At 34.9% G+C, this 18,057-nt stretch overlaps 1 protein-coding gene across 6 annotated transcripts in view; it reads right to left on the bottom strand.

The window, feature by feature from the left end:
- Nucleotides 1–18,057, bottom strand: part of FAM135A (family with sequence similarity 135 member A) — a 126,655-nt gene that overhangs the window by 12,242 nt on the left and 96,356 nt on the right. For 5 of the 6 annotated variants that reach the window (XM_044004246.1, XM_044004249.1, XM_044004248.1 and 2 more), the window contains 4 exons: nt 17,871–17,962; nt 17,094–17,191; nt 13,131–13,282; nt 11,247–11,357 (listed from right to left, as the gene is read on the bottom strand). In XM_044004246.1, the coding sequence (XP_043860181.1) occupies nt 11,247–11,357; nt 13,131–13,282; nt 17,094–17,191; nt 17,871–17,962 (453 nt within the window). Of the gene's footprint in view, nt 1–11,246; nt 11,358–13,130; nt 13,283–17,093; nt 17,192–17,870; nt 17,963–18,057 lie in introns of those variants that run through there. The other variant, XR_006356396.1, reaches the window with a different exon arrangement.

The raw sequence follows: 18,057 nt of genomic DNA, 5'->3' as shown, positions 1-18,057 counted from the left end.
CGCAGAATAGTGTTTGGGGGAGCTGATTTTGCCATATAAAATTGTGCAAAAGTAAATAAATGAATAATAAATGTAGATAGATGAATGAAAATAAATAAAATTTTAAAACTAAAAAAAAAATTCCTCAGGCAGATCTTTTATGGAAAATTTATGGGAAGATATACAGAATAACAGGAAGTGAAGAGGTGACTGTAGAGGGAGTATCAACATTGGTGAGACTATAGAACCATTAAATACTAAAAAATATATCTATATATATCCATATACAAAAATGTATCTGTTCATAAAATATGTATGGACAACCCAGTATTTCATTGGCTCTACCTATATAACATCTACATATATATTTAATTTTATTAAAAATTTTTTTTTCTTTTTGCAGGGCAATGGGGGTTAAGTGACTTGCCCAGGGTCACACAGCTAGTAAGTGTCAAGTGTCTAAGGCCAGACTTGAACTCAGGTCCTCATAAATCCAGGGCTGGTGCTTTATCCACTGTGCCACCTAGCTGCACCCTACACATATGTTTTAAAAGTATATGTTTCTCAGTATTTCAATGTAGTGCTAAAAGATGAAACATCATTAGCTCTTTTTAAAAATAATTTTATTGATGTATTTTTAGTAATATTGAATTTATATAGTACTTTAAGGTTTGTAAAACACTTTACAAATATTATCTTTACAAGTAGATGTTATATTAAGCAATGAACAACTTAGATAGCTCTTAGCAATACAACGATCCAAGACAATTCCAAATGATCCATGATGGAAAATGCTATTCACATCCAGAGAAAGAACTATGGAGTCTGAATGCAGATTGAGGCATACTATTTTGACTTTTTTTGTTTTTATCTAGTAGTTTTTCCCTTTTGTTCTAATGTTTCTTTCACAACATGATTAACGTGGAAATATGTTTAACATGATTGTACTGTCTAACCTATATCATATTGCTTGCTGTCTTGGGGAGGTAGGAAGGAAGGAAGGGAGGGAGAAAAATTTGGAACTCAAAATTTTACAAAAATGAATCTTTTACATATAATTGGGGAAAAATATTATTAATCAAGAATAAAAAAAAATAAGATTGTGACAAAAAAAACAAACCAAAAAACCAACAACAAGGTGGTGATGTCATTATCCTCATTTGATGGAGGAGAATGAGACACAGTTTAAGTGACTTGCCCAGGATCACACTGCTAGTATGTGTCTGAGAATGGATTTGAAACTCAGGTCTTCCTTACTCCAGGCACAGCACTTTATTCACTATGGAGCCTAGATGTTTTACTTAACATTGTCTGAATTGCTGCTTATATTCCTTCCCTTTTCCCTTCAAGATACCCATCCCTTATAATATTTTTTTTAAAGGGAAAAAAAATTCAGCAAAGCCAATCATTACATTGGAAAAAACCCAACCCGATAATGTAAGCAATGTTCTATACTTGTGAACCCACTCCCCTCTTCTCCCCCTCAGATCTGCAAAACAAGGGAGGGAAGTACCTTAAAAATCTTATTTGGAGTATATATCTTTGTAATTTTGAAACATTGATTTTCAGTAGTTTGGTGGTGGTTATTCTCTCTCTTTGAACTGTTGTAGTCATTGTGTAAACTGTTTTCTTGGCTCTGCTTGCTTCACTTTGCATGAATTCAATAAGCCTTTTCATGCTGCTCTGTAGTCATCATATTTTTCATTGCTATTACATTTCTATATTACACTTTGTTTAACCATTTTCCCAACTGATGGGCAAGTACTTGCTATCAGAAAAATCACTGCTATATTTTGATATACATAGGGTGTTGTTTTTTTTTTTTTATCAATGGAGGATATGACTAATGTTGGAATATCCAGGGTCAAAACGTATGGATAGCTTTGCCATTTTATTTGTATAATTCCAAACTACTTTCCAGAGAATGACTGTGCTAATTTATAGCCCCAGTAAAAAAAATAGATCAGTGTGCTTATCTTTCCACAATCTCTTCAACAGACTGTTCCAGTCTTTTGTCTTTGCCAAGTTGCTGAGTATGAACTAAAACCTTATGTTTTGATTTGAATTTCTCTTATTATTAGTGATTTAGAGTATTCTTTCATATGGTAGTCTTCGTTTCAGAACTCTTTATATCATTTGAGCACTTATCTATTGGGTAATGGTCATCCTTAGTTCTTAAAAGATTTTCTTTGAATTATTGAATACTAATTTTTGCAGCTAGGTGGGCTCAGAGGATAGTATGTTGGGCCTGGGGTCAGGAAGACCTTAATTCAAATTAGGCCTCAGACACTTAGTAGCTTTATGAACTGGGCAAGTCACTTAACCTCTGTTTGCCTTAATCCACTGGAGAAGGAAATGGCAAGCTACTCCAGTATCTTTGCCAAGAGGACCCCGTGGACAGTGCCAACATGCTATGGTCCCTGAGGATCATGAGGAGTTGTGTACAACTGAATGACTAAACAACAACAATAACAATCTTTGCTATGGCTATGTTAACCATTATCTTTAATCTCTGTTTATTCCTGAACATTTTTTTGTTGGTCCTTAGGTTCCAGGTTTCTTCCTTAGTTTAAAAAAATGCTGAAATTGGCATTAATTGGAGTGTTCATACTAAAGATGGCTAAGTACTGTGCTTATATGATCAGCATTCCAAAACAAATAGAATAGTCCTTAACCTCTTTGCTTACTACAACACCACATTTATTCTCTATTTGACAAAAATAACTTAAGTTCCTCAAATCTTCCATACTCTTTCAAAATCAAAATATATCACAATATAAAATGTTTACAAATCAAAAGAGACACCTTTTACTGAACAGTTTTTGTGGTATGCGCTTATGGCTACATTTGGTTAAAAAAAAAAAAAAGATTATCCTGTGCTATAGCAGCACAGTAGGATTCCTTAATTATTATACTTTATTTGTCAGATCTCTGCAGCTGGAAAACAGATTCTCAGTTGTTTGTTTTAGGGTTTCTTAAAATAGTGACCTTCTGTTTGTGAAACTCTGAACAATGACTAGATTCTTAGCTAGTTCATTTTGTTTTCAGCATTAAACTTTAACCTCAACTTATCAGAATCTTTCCATTTTCTATCTGTTCACTGGAAATTTGCTTGCTTTAAGTGCAGTGGGCATAATCCCATCCTCTGCCAAAGTATAGATTTGTGGCCTGAGTCTCTCCAATACTGGCAGCACCTGGTACATTTCAATATTTAATCTGATGTTTAAAATTGAAGACCAATGAAAATGGGATGTAGTTGTAACGATTGGAATGACGCCACCTGCTGGAGACTTACTGTAGAAAAGCTCCCCCATGAGGTGAAGGTCTTTGAGGGCAAGACCATGCGTCTTTTCTTTGGCGTCAGGAAGTGATGTTTGCTTGTGGGAGGAAGAAGGGGGAGCCGGGTGCTCTGACTCGCTCTCTTTCCTGTGGACTCTGGCGGAGAGCGGAGCTAGAAATGCGCTCTCCCTTTAATAGATAGATGAATGTAGGCCTTTCTCTCTCTCTTTACCAAATTCTTATTCTCCTTAATAAAGGCTTAAAAATCTAACTCTTGCTAAAGCTTATAATTTATTGGCGACCACTCATTAGATATTTTAGACAGACTAGTTAGAATTTTAGCCATAACAGAGGGAAAATATCAATATGATTGTAGACTATTTTATCTTGTGGTACCATCATTTTCCCACATGACTGTAGCTGGTCTATTTATGTACCTAATATTGTTATTGCTGTTTTATTTTTTCATTAAACGTATGTGTATTAAAAACCTACAATGTGAAGAAACTGTGCTAGATGCTATGAGTAATACAAAGAAGAATAAGATAAATCCTATTGTCAAAGAGCTTATAGTCTAGTATAAAACAATCACTACTATGTATAAAGCACTAAATGGGTAGGTAGGTGACACAGTGCATAGAGCACGTGGCTTGGAATTGGGAAGAGTCATCTTCATGAGCTTTAAACCAGCCTTAGACACTTACTATTTATGGGACTATGGTCAAGTTACTTAATCCTGTTTGCCTCAGTTCCTCGTGTGTAAAATGTGCTGGAGAAGGAAATGCCAAACCACTCCAGTTATCTTTGCCAAGAAAATCCCAAAATGAGATCATTAAGTGTCAGACACAACTGAAACACTACAAAACAGCAAAGGCACTACGGATGGTGCTGAAGGGAAATACAAAAATAATTTAGTTCCTAACATCAAAGAGTTTACAATATTGCAAAGTAGATAAGACATATATATGTATTAAACTAATAAGTAATACATTTCAAGAATAACTATGAAAGTGCAATTAAGAGGCATAAAATGCTAGGGGAATTTTAAGGATAGTTTACTTCTGTGTGAGGAGCTTGTTTCTCTTATACACTTCCACTTCTCGTATTTTCCCCCATTCTGTTGTTTTTTCCTGGTTTATGACATTGGAATTCTTAAAAGGTGTAGTGTATGATAGACAGTTTCATAGAATTATAGAACTTATATTAGGATTGGAGAAGAAATTGAGATCATGTAGTCCCATTTTCTAATTTAAGAAACCAAGGCCCAGAAAAACTAAATAAATTGCCTAAATCATAAAACTAGTTTATTTTATTTCCTATCCAACCTACTAGTCTTCCATATCCTTTTTTTTTTTTTTTTGGGTGGGGCAGTGAAGGTTAAGTGACTTGCCCAGGCTCACACAGCTAGTGAGTGTTAAGTGTCTGAGGCTGCATTTGAACTCAGGTCCTCCTGAATCCAGGGCTGGTGCTTTAGCCACAGCGCCACCTAGTTGCTCCCCAACCTACTAGTCTTCAAACAAAACCCAGAAAACTTATTTCTAATAATCCCCACAACTCTAGAGTACTCTCTCTTACAATAAAACTTGAACAAAATCTTCTGATATACTGTGACTATATTATTTCTTATTCAATCAATCAACATGTATTTATTGAGCCCTTTCTTTGTTTCAGGCACCCATAATCTAGCACCTCTTCAACAACAAAAAGAAAGCATGAATAACAATTACCTGGAACCAATTGGTCTGATTTTGCTGTTTTCCTTCAAGACTTAACTCAAGTACCACTTTCTACATGAAGCCTTTCTTTCCCCATTGCCTAAATCATAAAACTAATTTTATTTCCTATCCAACCTACTAGTCTTCCATATCCTTTTTTGGGGGGGTGGGGCAGTGAGGGTTAAGTGACTTGCCCAGGCTCACACAGCTAGTGAGTATCAAGTGTCTGAGGCTGGATTTGAACTCAGGTCCTCTTGAATCCAGGGTCAGTGCTTTATCTACTGTGCCACCCAGCTGCCCCCAATTTCTGTTGTTTTCAAGAGTGATCTTACATCATTATAGTCACTGTATATAACACTCTATTGGTTCTTTTCCCCACTCTCAATCCATTCATATCAATATTTGAATTTCACCATATTTATTATCCTTCTGGTTTCTTTTGAAGCAACAGTTTGAATTCTCCCTTTTACTTAAAAGTCCATTTCTTTTTCATTGACAATAAAAGTCTAGCTTTGCAGGATGTTATTTTGGGGATGCAAAGGGATCTTTGCTTTTGTGGAATAATATTCTAATTTCCCCTTTGATATCTCATTAAGAATTTTGATTAGCATGTAAAGGACTTTTTTTTCCCCCCCTGATAAGACTTGTTATTTGATGGTGTAATTTAAAAATTGACCATAATATTTCTCAGTGTATTTAACTTTGGAGCTTTCTGTTGGTGGTTTGTGATGTCTCTCAATTTTTCCTTTTCCTGTCAGTCAAGTTAACAAGCATATATTAAAGGCATACTATGTTTCTGGCACTATCCTAACCCTGGAAATAAAAATATAGTAATAAAGGAAGATTGTCTTTGCCCTCAAGGAGCTTACATTTTAATGGGGAAAAGACAACATATAGAAGGAAGCTGAAAAGTGGGCAGGGGGTAGGTGAGCAGGGGAAAAGATACTCACATGGAGTACCTGGAACTGACCTTTCAAGTTGTGCATACAGGACAGAATGAAGTTCCAAGGTGAGAATGCTGTTCCCCATATGGTGGAGAAAGATATCTAGGGTCAAGAGCAAAATAGAAATGCTACTTCTGGGAAATGTTCCTGTATGATTTCCTTTAGTGTGGTACTGAGGAAAATTTTTAATCCTTATCTCTTTGCATCTTATCTTCAAAACCAATCTTCTTCGCTTTATGTGTTTTTCTAGTTTTAATTTTACTAAAATATTTGCAGTTTTGGATTCCAATTCTGCCATGCTTCTTTTCTGGAAATCCACAGTTTGTCAATTGTTCCAAGTCCTCTTTCTTGTTTTATTTATTTCTTCCTTGAGAACTTTCATTTTTGCCTACATGTCTAACCTTATTCATTCTTTTAATGATGTTATTGCTCTTCTGAATCATGCGGGAGGTTCTTGTCATTGTTCCATTTTAATTTGGGGGCACCATATAGAATTTATTGTATTACTTTCTTCTTCCTAAGTGATCTTCAATATGATTTTCTTCCTTCCATAATACTTAATTGTACTGGATCCTTTTCTAATCATTTGCTTATTTTTCTTCATCATTCCCTCTTCTAGTTTTTATGTGATCTCTCTCCTGTAATTAGCCTTAATCGGAATACTTTTCCTCCTGTATTAAGCACAGTTGGTATGGGGCCTAATCATTTCCTCCTCCATTAACTGACCCCTGATTTCCTGAGGCAACCTGAATTTTATAAATTCTGTGCCCCACCTGTTACCTGATAGGGGTATCTGGCTGTGTAGTTGCCCAGAGAAGACTCAGGGGCATCTTTAGTGGGGTATAACATCTTTCACTTGACCCTCTTACAGCCACCCATTCCCTTCAGTCCTATATTTGATTGTTACAAATCCTGTACTTCTGGGCCATTCTTCTCCAGTGACCAATTTCTTCTGCCTCTTGGTTGGATTCATGATCTTCAATCCGTTAAGGGAGTGAGGTCTCGGCATCTAGCTGGGACTTTGCTAAGAGTGGAGAACAATGATATTGCTACAGCCAAACAAAATTTGGGATGTGAAACTGACTTTGTTGGTTATGCAAGTGAAGAATTGGGCATAGTTAGTAGTGATTAATTTGCAATGTGGCTTTCTACAGTTTTCTCTTATAACAATTATCCTTTGTTTCAGTTGTTACTTTTGTTACATTATTTGGTGCATTTCTTGTTTTGATGTTGTAAGAAAGAGTTAAATCTAATAGGAACTTCTCATTCTACTATCTTATTTTAAGTCCTAATAGAGAAGAATTAACATTAGAGTGTAAGGTCTATAGACTGTAAACTCTTTGAAACCATCTTCTGTAAACAGTTGTTCATCACCATTGATGGAAGGAGTTTCTATACATGCAGTTCCCTAGACCAATGCATATATTATTATAAATTAATTAAATACAAATTCATTCAGAAGTATTACTAAATTTATGGAAACATCTTGGCCAAAACAGACACGAAAGTAAATGGCAAATATAGGGAACGTGATCAACCAAAAAAAAAAAAAGTGATTTTGTAGATAACATTAAGTAAAATGTTTGCTTTTTTCATAGAGCTCTTCCTTATGGTATGATTAACTTATTCTATAATACTTGTAATGTTACCAATCTATTATGTAATTCATCTCAGAAGCTCAAACAGAATCTTTATTCAGCAGGAAAACTGACAGGGCAGGCTTTGCCTATGCTAGAAGGGTATTCCAGGCTATACCAGAAATAGGAGACTGGCTGTGTCTGAAAGCCTCAAATCCAGGGAATTCCAGACTTAATGGCTCTTATTAGTAATGGACAATAAAGCAAACTTAACATGGAACCACAGTAGGAATTTATGAATTTTAGAAATGGCTGAGAATTAGAGGGATAAAAATAAAAGGTCAAATAAGAAAAAGACTATACATATACTTATTTTGAAATCTTTTTCTTTTTTTGGTGATCTAAAATACTGTGGTATTGTTTGATTTATGTTTAACAAAGTGAACTGATTTTGTTTTGTTATTAAGCACTTGATACAGAGCCTAGAAAAACTAGGTGCTTAATAAATATAGATATATAATAGTTAGTGTTGGAGAAGTTGTGGAAAGACTGGTGCACTAATACGTTGTTGGTGGAGCTGTGAATTAGTAAAATGATCATTTTGAAAAGCAATTTGGAATCATGCAAATCAAGTGGAACAGATATCTATACCCTTTGGTCCAAAGATTCCACTTCCCATATCCCTCAAAGAGGTGATTGATAAAAATATTTATATTATTTATATTTATAGCAGCATTTTTCTTTATGGTAGCAAAGAACTAGAAACAAAGTAAACAGCCACTGACTTGAGGAAATGACTAAACAACTGGTGCTATATGAATGTTATGGAATATTATTGTGTTGTAAAAAATGATAAATGGCAAGACTTAAAGGAACTGGTAAGAAGTGAAATAAGCAGAGCTGAGAAAACAATATATATATATACACACAATGACTACAACAATGCAAAGGGAAAGAATAACAACCACAAAACAAGTAAAAATGAATGCTGCAAAATTACAAAGAAGATATAAGAGAAGTCACTTCCCCCCAATGCTCTGCAGAGCTGGGGGGGGGGGGGAGGAGGCTCACAGGTGTGAAATACTGCACATACTTTTTTTTCTATATATTGCCTGGTTTTGTTGATTTTTTTTCTCTTCCTCTTTTTTATTTTTTAAAATCTTTGTTGTAAGATGGCTGTATAGGAGGGGTAAAAGGGAAAGACAGGAAAATTTAAGATAAAAAAGATAGCAATAATTTTAAAAAGAAGTTATATATACACACACACACATATATCATATGTATATATATATTCACATCACGTATATACACTTGTATGTAAATAGCCTATGGAAATGCTAGACTAACATATGGCTAAGTATAATTTAGGTAGCTAGGTGGTACAGTAATTAATGTGTTGGACGTAGAGTCAGGAAGACATGAGTTCAAACAGAGCCTTAAATGGATGTGTGTGACCCTGGGCAAGGAACAACCTCTGCCGTCTATAAAATGGAGATAAAAATAGTAACTACCTCCCAGGGTTATTGTGAAGATAAAATCAGATGATATTTATAAACTATTTGCAAACTATCATCATCATCATCACTATTATTATTAGTAGTAATAGTAGCAGCAGCAGAAGTAGTAGTAATAATAACAGTACTAGCAGTAAAAATACTGTTGAGGTATTTCTTTGGGATTTCTAGTTGCTTAAACCTTAAAAACATCCCTGGTACTTGCAATATAATTCAAGAAACAGAATCCGTTTGCATCTTGACATGAAACAAGGAAAGCAGCGTGATCCAAAGAGGAACAAGACCCTATGGGACTTGCTTCCAAATCTCAAACTGACAGGAATATAGTATGCAAATTTCCCATCACTAATTGCAATAAAAAGCACCTTATAATCATCACTTTATTTCCAAAGATTTGTAGGTGTTTAGCTATGTGGCACTAAAAATAGTTTATAAAAGTAGCTGCTAATATAATTGACTCAACTGCTGTCCTATAATTTTTGGTTCAATATAACAGGTTTTCTATAGGTTTTCAAGAGTAGTAAGTACTATTTTGCTGATCTGGTTTCAAATAGGTTCATTAAAGGAAAAATACTGCATCACAGATATATTCACCAGTTCCTGTCAACGTAAGAGTCAATCTTAATAAAAACACTGTTTTGTACAGGCAGTCTTTGACTTATGGTGATTCAACTTCCAGTGCTCAGCCATAAATTACACCACCCATGCTATCAACTTACAGTACTTACAGCAGGCACGTAGCACACAAATGCACTTATATCAATCTGCTTCCTGATGTATGCCACGTAAGGCTCTCCTTGGCCCCCAGTCTCTCTCCCTGCCCTGCAGAGCCTCTCTCCCTGGGGGTCTCTTGGGTCCCAGCCAGCACCAGCACAGCCCCTCCCTGGGGGTTCTTGGGCTGTTGCTCAAGCAGAGGGAGGGAGGGGGCAAAGCAGGGATAGAAGGGAAGAGGGAGGGAGACAGAAAAAGGTATCAGACCAAAGGAGAGCGTTCTGTGAGTATAAAATGGCAGTTTATATGTGTGGCTGGCAAACTGGCTCTGAAAGCAGCTCCAAAAAGAATTTCAAGAATAAGTTGAGGCACAGTTACAATATTTAAACAATTACATAGCTTCCCAAGGGGGGTAACTTGAAAGGGTACTCATTTGTAGTCATACATTTCAGTACATTTAAAAATCAGTGTCATTACTGTATAATTATACACGGTATTAAACAAACCTTTGAGATGACTGATAGGGGAAAAATGTCCCGACTAAAATAGATCATTTCCTAAATAAATTTTGATATCTAGTATCAAAATTGAAGTTCATGCCCTACAAATTGCTATACCTATTTTCCCTTCTCTGAAGCCTGCTGAAACTTTTCTTAGAATGAGATACTCGAGAAGGCTAAAGCTAGACTTGTAGATTAGTCAAGACATGACCAATTACTGACCTGAATCCCATCTAAAACTTCAGAGTAAGGTGAGTAATGTAGAAGGCAAATGAAAGAAAGTAGTAGAGGGTGAAAAAATATGGGAAATTGCAGAAACACATCTAAAAGAATGATTATGGGTTCCTGGCTTACATGATATTAACATTTGAAACTACTATATTAAAAAAAAATTAATCAGTCCTCTGGAGTCATACTAACATCTGAATTGATTCCACAATAATGATAAAATAAATTAGGTTCAAATTCAAGGCTAATAATAAACAAATGCCAAGTTTTAACAGTGTTTAGAGAAGTTATATATCCCCTCTAAAAGGCAAGATAGAATCATATGACAGAAACTTAAACAAAAAGAGAAATATCTATAGAATCAATGAAGTGTAGTGGAAAGTGCACCGGATCAGGATTTAAGAGACTAGAGGTAAGTCACTTAACCTCTCTGAAGCTCCAGTTATTATGGGGATATATACCAATGGCCCTGACCACCTTATATGCTCAAGGACAGTTATAACTAAAAGGGACTTTAGAAATTATCTCATATAACTCATTCATTTTGCAGTTGATTTTAGGATCACGTAAGATTATGTATATAGTAGTGTTCTGTGAACTATAAAGCACTATTCAAATATAAAGTATTATTATTCATTACTAAAGAAATTACAATAGTCTGATAATATTCTTTTTAAGGCTACCAGTGTACCTTGTAACTCTAACATGCTTATAAGTAACCTACCTTGTAAGTATCTGTTTGTAAGAAATAGATTTTGTTATGAGCATAGATTTCTGAAAATTATTACTTTATACTTGCCTGTTTTCTTACTGAGTTTGTATAAGAAAGTTTGCCTGGGGTCTGAATGATCTCGACATGTCAGTTGTAATAAAGAACCTGACTTTTTCCATTTTTGCATAAACCAGAGACCTGGAGAGTTATGAATAACATATTAACATAAGTCTAAAACGTAATGATAATTACATCCAAAGTTACTGATTCAAACACATACTTAAGTTTTTAAAAATCCAGAAAATTGCTAGTCTTTCCATTAGCATATAGAAAACTTGAACATTCTTAATTTTAAAAGTCCATTAAAAAAACCAGAATAAAAAATTGGATTAAGTAGGCTAACAGAAGACCAGCTCATTATGATAGTTAGATTAACAATATAGTATGAAAGAAAAAGTACTAAGAAGTTGTCGTTCAAGAACTATTTGATAGTCATGGAGAGAAATAAAGTAAAATATCTTAAATACACTGGAAAATCAAAGTGCAGATAAATAATTTCAGTCTACAGATGCTTAGAGTCAATGCATTCATTTGACATGAGCAAGTAGTGAATTTTCAGATTATTGGATGACTTTTTAGATTTTACTCTACATTCAAACTAATTTTCTTATTAATTAGTTTTCCATATTTGTGTAACATATTTCTTTTACAATAGATTCTTAATTATGCAAGTGCTAATTTTTAGACAGTGGAAAATTCATTGCCACCTACTGCTTTGTCTTTATTTATTACACTGGTCAGAATTTGTGGGTTCTCTGCTTATCAGTGTAAGAAAAAGGAGATAAAACTTTCTACACATAAGAATTGCTGGGAAAAGGTTTATAGAAGAAACTCAAACTATTGAGTACTACTCCCATGTACTGTGTTCTAGATTATGTATGGATTTTAATTTTTTTCTGTATTCTTCTTTTTTTTTTTTTTTGGTGAGGCAATTGGGGTTAAGTGACTTGCCCAGGGTCACACAGCTAGTAAGTGTTAAGTGTCTGAGGCCAGATTTGAACTCAGGTTCTCCTGACTCCAGAGCCAGTGCTCTATCCACTGTGCCACCTAGCTGCCCCCGTATTATTCTTTATGGGAAAAACTTAAGAATCAACTGTAAATATTTTGATAGCTACCAATGTCTGAAGTAAGAGAAAGAAAATTGCATGATTTGCATATTAAAGAAAAAAGAAAGTTAAAAAGTTTGTCTATAAACAAAGATTTAATCTAAGAAACAGAAAATTAAAGAAAATTCCTTCTCTCTAAAGGGATATTTAGTAAGATCAAATTCTCTCACCGTAATTTCACCCAGAAATCATTTAAAACAATTCAAAACATACAATTCTCATGAGAAATTCTTCCTAAAATTAAGGATCTTTTATTTTAAAATTTCAATTGAAAAACGATCATTCTTTTTTTTTGTTTTTGTTTTTTTTAGTGAGGCAATTGGGGCCAAGTGATTTGCCCAGGGTCACACAGCTAGTAAGTGTTAAGTGTCTGAGGCCAGATCTTAACTCAGGCACTCCTGACTCCAGGGCTGGTGCTCTATCCACTGAGCCACCTAGCTGCCCCCAAAAACGATCATTCTTTGATCTTAGATGAATGCATTTTTCTATGACACTATTTTAACAAAAATATTTAGAAAAGGTAGTACAATTAAACAAAAAGGGTTAAATGTGAATTTCAACAAATACTAAGTATATGTAAAAAGATCTCTTTTCTCAAATAATTTTATTGGTTTATTACAGATAATTTGTGGGGAGGTATAGAGTGGTAAAAAAGAAACAAGCTGGTTTCTCTGGTTCAGGTTACATATGGGAACAATGAATTCTCATTTATCAACATATGAAGACTGAAAATACCTAATTCTTATTAATTAACTAATCTCTTTAGTCAAAAGATTTTTTAAAATTCAAAATAACAAAATTTTACCTGTATTCACAAGAGCACTGCTATTGTAGAGGGTACCAAGGTGTGGTCCAGACAGAGACAGAAAGGTGTGAAGTTTGTTGAGGTAATATTTAAACCTTGGCCTTGTAAGCACTGAACGGATTATTAAGTTGCCCAAGGAATGTCCAATAAAGCTTTAAGAAAAAAAATTACATTGTCTTCAAATGCATTAATTAACAAAATAAAATGAATATCCCAACATGCAAAGAAGAAACAAAAGAATGAAGATTTCTAATTTTAGTCCAATTTTGTTATTTGACAGATACTACAATTGAGACCTTAAAGGGTTAACTGACTAACTTGTTGCCCTCAGTATTTGCTATTTCCTAAAACCAGCAAGTAATGCTACTTGTAAGTGATGTGAGGCTGCAATATCACTTCCTCAACAATCCAAAATTTAAATAATTTTGCTATATATGTGTGCTTTAAAAAGGCTCTGTGATGAGCCATCTTTTTAAAGTAGTATCGTAATTGCTGAGAGAATATTTTAAAGAGAACCCTTAATTGAATAGTTCATAATTTTGCCAGTGGGTGGTAAAACCCAAACAAAATGGAGCTAAGCTTACTGAGGCATTATTAAACAACAGCTTCCTACACAATGGCCAACACAGTAGGAAGTTAATGCCTATTTGAATGTTTAATGTGGAAATGTTTACCTTTCCTTCCACTTTTACCAATAATGTGAAATGAAAAGATTATAGAGTCCTTAAACTACCAATAATGTTTACAAAGTACTGGTAAAATATAGAGTGGTTTCTACAATAATAGAAAGTCAGAACACATTTCATTTGAGTATGTTTTAAACAATAGTACAATGATTAATATTTTCTGTGTATTGTACCTATTTAGCAAAATTCGATAAAATTTAGGAGAGCTCTTCATTAGGGCAATTACTTCCTTTTGAAGGAAACATTTGATTTGGGGACCTCCACCGAAACAGTTAGAATGGAATCTATGAGAACCTGTTAATGATATGATGATAGGTTTATTAAGCTGGTCATCTTAACACGAACACAAAATCATGAATTTCAAACTATTATATTAGAAGTATAATTTAAAAGTAACATGACTAAGAAACTCCCTTTTTTGGAGAATCTGAAGTTTTCAAGGACAAAAGTATGGATGCATAAAATATTTATGCAGGGAAGTCTGTTACATGCTGAGGTATTCTCCTCTACTAAAGGCACTACTTCACATCTGAAAGATGTTACAATGAGAATGTTTCAAGCCAAAGGCTCTTTTACTAAAGGTGAATGCCATCAAAATTTTGCTTTCAATTCTAGTTATCAGATTAACTGGCAAAACACTAAGAATTTCAGAAGCTACAGTACAGGTGGCACTCATCTAAGTCTTCCCTAATTTTTTGTGGGCAAGTTATTTTTCATGTCTGAAGCTCTGAAACGCTGAAGTTTATGAGCATGAATGTAGGTACAAATGGTGGTTAATTCTGTGAGGAGGGTTGGAAGTTAGGAATGCAATGTCTCTTTAGCTCCTCCTCAAAATGCTACATACTGGGGCAGCTAGGTGGCACATTGGATAAAGCACCAGCCCTGGATACTGGAGGACCTGAGTTCAAGTTGGACCTCAGACACTTGACACTTTACTAGCTGTGTGACCCTGGGCAAGTCACTTAATCCTCTTGCCCCATAAAAAACCAAACAAAAAAATGCTACATACTTCTGGAGTGGTATCAAGACAGCAGACCTACTTTCAGCTACAATCCCTTCTAAAAAGATGCCAATGCTTCAGGAAAAGGGATAGCTATAACCTTGAGAACCAGGTTCACTTGTATAATCAACTGAAATTAACTCTCTGGTGAATCCCTGACATAATCTGAGAGGAGATATGATATGGGTACTAATGAAACTAAAGTCCCTAATTTTATTATTTTACTCAGAGTTTTTTTTGGTACCCATATTAATACCTGTTTTGTGAATTTAAGACTTCAAGTGAAAAAGGGTCTATATTTAGCAAAGGTTTTATTCAGGAGAACCGGGAAACATATTCTGCTGTAATCTAACCTGCTCTTTCTTCCATGCTGGGAACATATATATGCTGATACAAAGCACCAGCATAAATGAAGCAAAGTTGGCTCCTCTTCTCGAAGTGACTCCCTTACTTATCATGTCCTATCAGTTGCCAAATCTTGTCTTTCCTACACTGACACCATCTTCTGCATCTTCCCCCTTCTCCCAATTCACATGGGCACCACCCTAGTTCAGCCTTTCATTATCTCTTGCCTTGGACACAGAAATATTTCCTACTTGGTCCTTCTACTTCTAGCAGCTCTCTCCAATCTATCTTTCACGTAGCTACCAAATTGATGTTCTTAACAACACAGGTCTGATCATGTCACTCTTCTTCTTCTTCTTTTTTTTTTTGCGGGGCAATGGGGGTTAAGTGACTTGCCCAGGGTCACACAGCTAGTAAGTGTCAAGTGTCTGAGGCCAGATTTGAACTCAGGTACTCCTGAATCCAGGGCCGGTGCTTTATCCACTGCGCCACCTAGCTGCCCCCTCATGTCACTCTTCTGATCAAGAAATTTCAGCGGCTCCTTATTGTCTCCAGTGTAAAACACAAAATTCCCTTTTAGAATCAGGCTCTGACTTATCTTTTCAGTTTTATTTCGTGTCACTCTCCCTTGTGCAAAATTTTATATTCTAGCCAAATTAGTCTATTTCTTACTCCTTGTACATGATATTCTACCTCCCTGTTCCTTTGTATACCTCCTCCCTGCCCTAAGTTTAGAATGTTCTCTTTCTCATCTCTACTTCTTGAAATCCCTTGGTCCCTTCAAGTCTCAAGTTCCCCCTCTGGTATGAATGAGGCTTTTCCCCAATCAGTCCAGTTGTTAATGTGCTTCCCACAAATAACTCTGCATATACTTTGCATTTATTTCTATCACTATTTGGAGGAGGCCTTTTCCAGCTCCCTTTATCTGCTAGTGTCTCCCTTTCTGGGATAGCCATTTCACCTATAGAGGGATCTTTCTTTATAGCATAATGCCTGCCAAATAGTAAGTGCATATAACATTACAGATTGTGTATATGTATTAATCTATCTGGCTCCTCCCTTTTGGTCCCAAACATCAATCTAAGCTCATTTTTTTTTTTTGGGGGCAATGGGGGTTAAGTGACTTGCCCAAGATCACAGAGCTAGTAAGTGTCAAGTGTCTGAGGCCGGATTTGAACTCAGGTCCTCCTGAATCCAGGGCTGCTGCTTTATCTACTGTGCCACCTAGTAGCCCCCTGATGTAAGCTCTTAAGGGTAGAGACTCTTGAGTTTTCTTCTTTGAATTTCTAGAATGTTTTTTTTTTTCTTTTTCAGGGCAATGAAGGTTAAGTGACTTTCCCAGGGTCACACAGCTAAGTATCAAGTGTCTGTGGCTGGATTTGAACTGAGGTCCTCCTGAATTCAGGGCCAGTGCTCTATCCACTGTGCCACCCAGCTGCGCCCCGTCCCTTTCTGTTAAAGAACAATGTATTACACATAGTAAGTATACTTATTGAACTGAATTGAAACTAGTTGGTCAGAAACAATTAGCTTGCCTTTTCTTCATGTCTTTTCTGAGGCAGGGATATTTATCTTTTTGCTTAGCCCTTATTGAGTTAGACTAAACAAAAAGTCCTGTACATACGAACAAATAATTACTGGTATTAATAACATACAATTTTTCTTTTGAAGGAGAGTTGATAGCACTGAAGAATTTTAAAACCATTGTAGAAACTGGTAGCCATGGAAACTGAATGCTTTAATTTTTTTCCTTGTTTGCTTTTGTTTGTATGCACTTGTTACTGTTTTCATGGAATTTTATCTACTTTCAAATAGTTTTGTTTCTGTTTCTAAGGAGAGTTCTATATTATAGCTGAAAACAAAATTACTAAGAAACATTCATTTTTATGTAATTTGAAAAGATATTCAACAAGTAGGGACAATATTATTTACCTGATTTTTGAAATTGTTAAACTGTAAATCTGAATATATTGTATTATCTCATCAAGAAGGCGATCTGTCATACTATCAAAATCAGCAAAGGTGTCATTCTAAAGAAAAACAGAATGTATAAATTAGTTTTATCTGCAATTTTAAATGTACAGCAACTTCTAGCTAATTATTAATATTCACTTTAATAGACATATTAAAACCTACACTCTCTTTGGTCTTTTTTTTTTTTTTTTTGAAGACAGCACTCATGAATTTACATTATGGTCTAATTAATAAAAAGACTGCTTTTTGGTCTAAACATATTGTGGAACATAAGACTAGAGGGAAGGGACTTCAGAGATATTTTGTTTAACCATTTCACTTTATAACTGGGGAAATCGAAGACCAAAGTGGTTAAGAGTTCTCCAATATCACAAAAGTAGTAAGCAACAAAGCCAGGATTTGAAGCTTAGTTCTCTGACTCAAAATGCAGTGCTCTTTAGCATTTTCTTTTAACGACCCTCATTCCACTTCCACAAAAGACAAAAACAAAAACTTTTTTTGCGGGGAGGAGCATTCTATTAATAGGGTCTATTTACTTATAAACTCTAGAAGCTTAAGCAGAATGCTCTGGAATATAATGAGATCAATGAATTGGCAAATCGAAAACAAAAAATTTGCTTCATATTTATTTTTTATTTCATGAAATTTAGGAAAAGATTTTTCAAGTAGCTAGAAATAAGGTTATAAAATAAACAATTTTAATATGATTTCCTATGAAAGGGTCACATATCATACCTGATTCCTCTCAGACATAAGAAAATCTATTCGTCCTCCAGGAAGTCCAAGTTCAATATATGTTTTAACTAACCTAAGATCTGCACTGTTACCTAGAAACAGAAAAATTCAAGTTTAAAGAAGCATAGAAGTATAAAGCATAGTGTCCCTGCATTTTTCTAGTTTATGAAGGCAATTTTATGGCCTG

The sequence above is a fragment of the Dromiciops gliroides genome, chromosome 4 (genome assembly GCF_019393635.1).
Source record: "Dromiciops gliroides isolate mDroGli1 chromosome 4, mDroGli1.pri, whole genome shotgun sequence".
In the NCBI taxonomy this organism is placed as follows: Eukaryota; Metazoa; Chordata; class Mammalia; order Microbiotheria; family Microbiotheriidae; genus Dromiciops; species Dromiciops gliroides.
The sequence above is the reverse complement of the archived record's forward strand: the minus strand, read 5'-3'. Positions and strand labels throughout refer to the sequence as shown.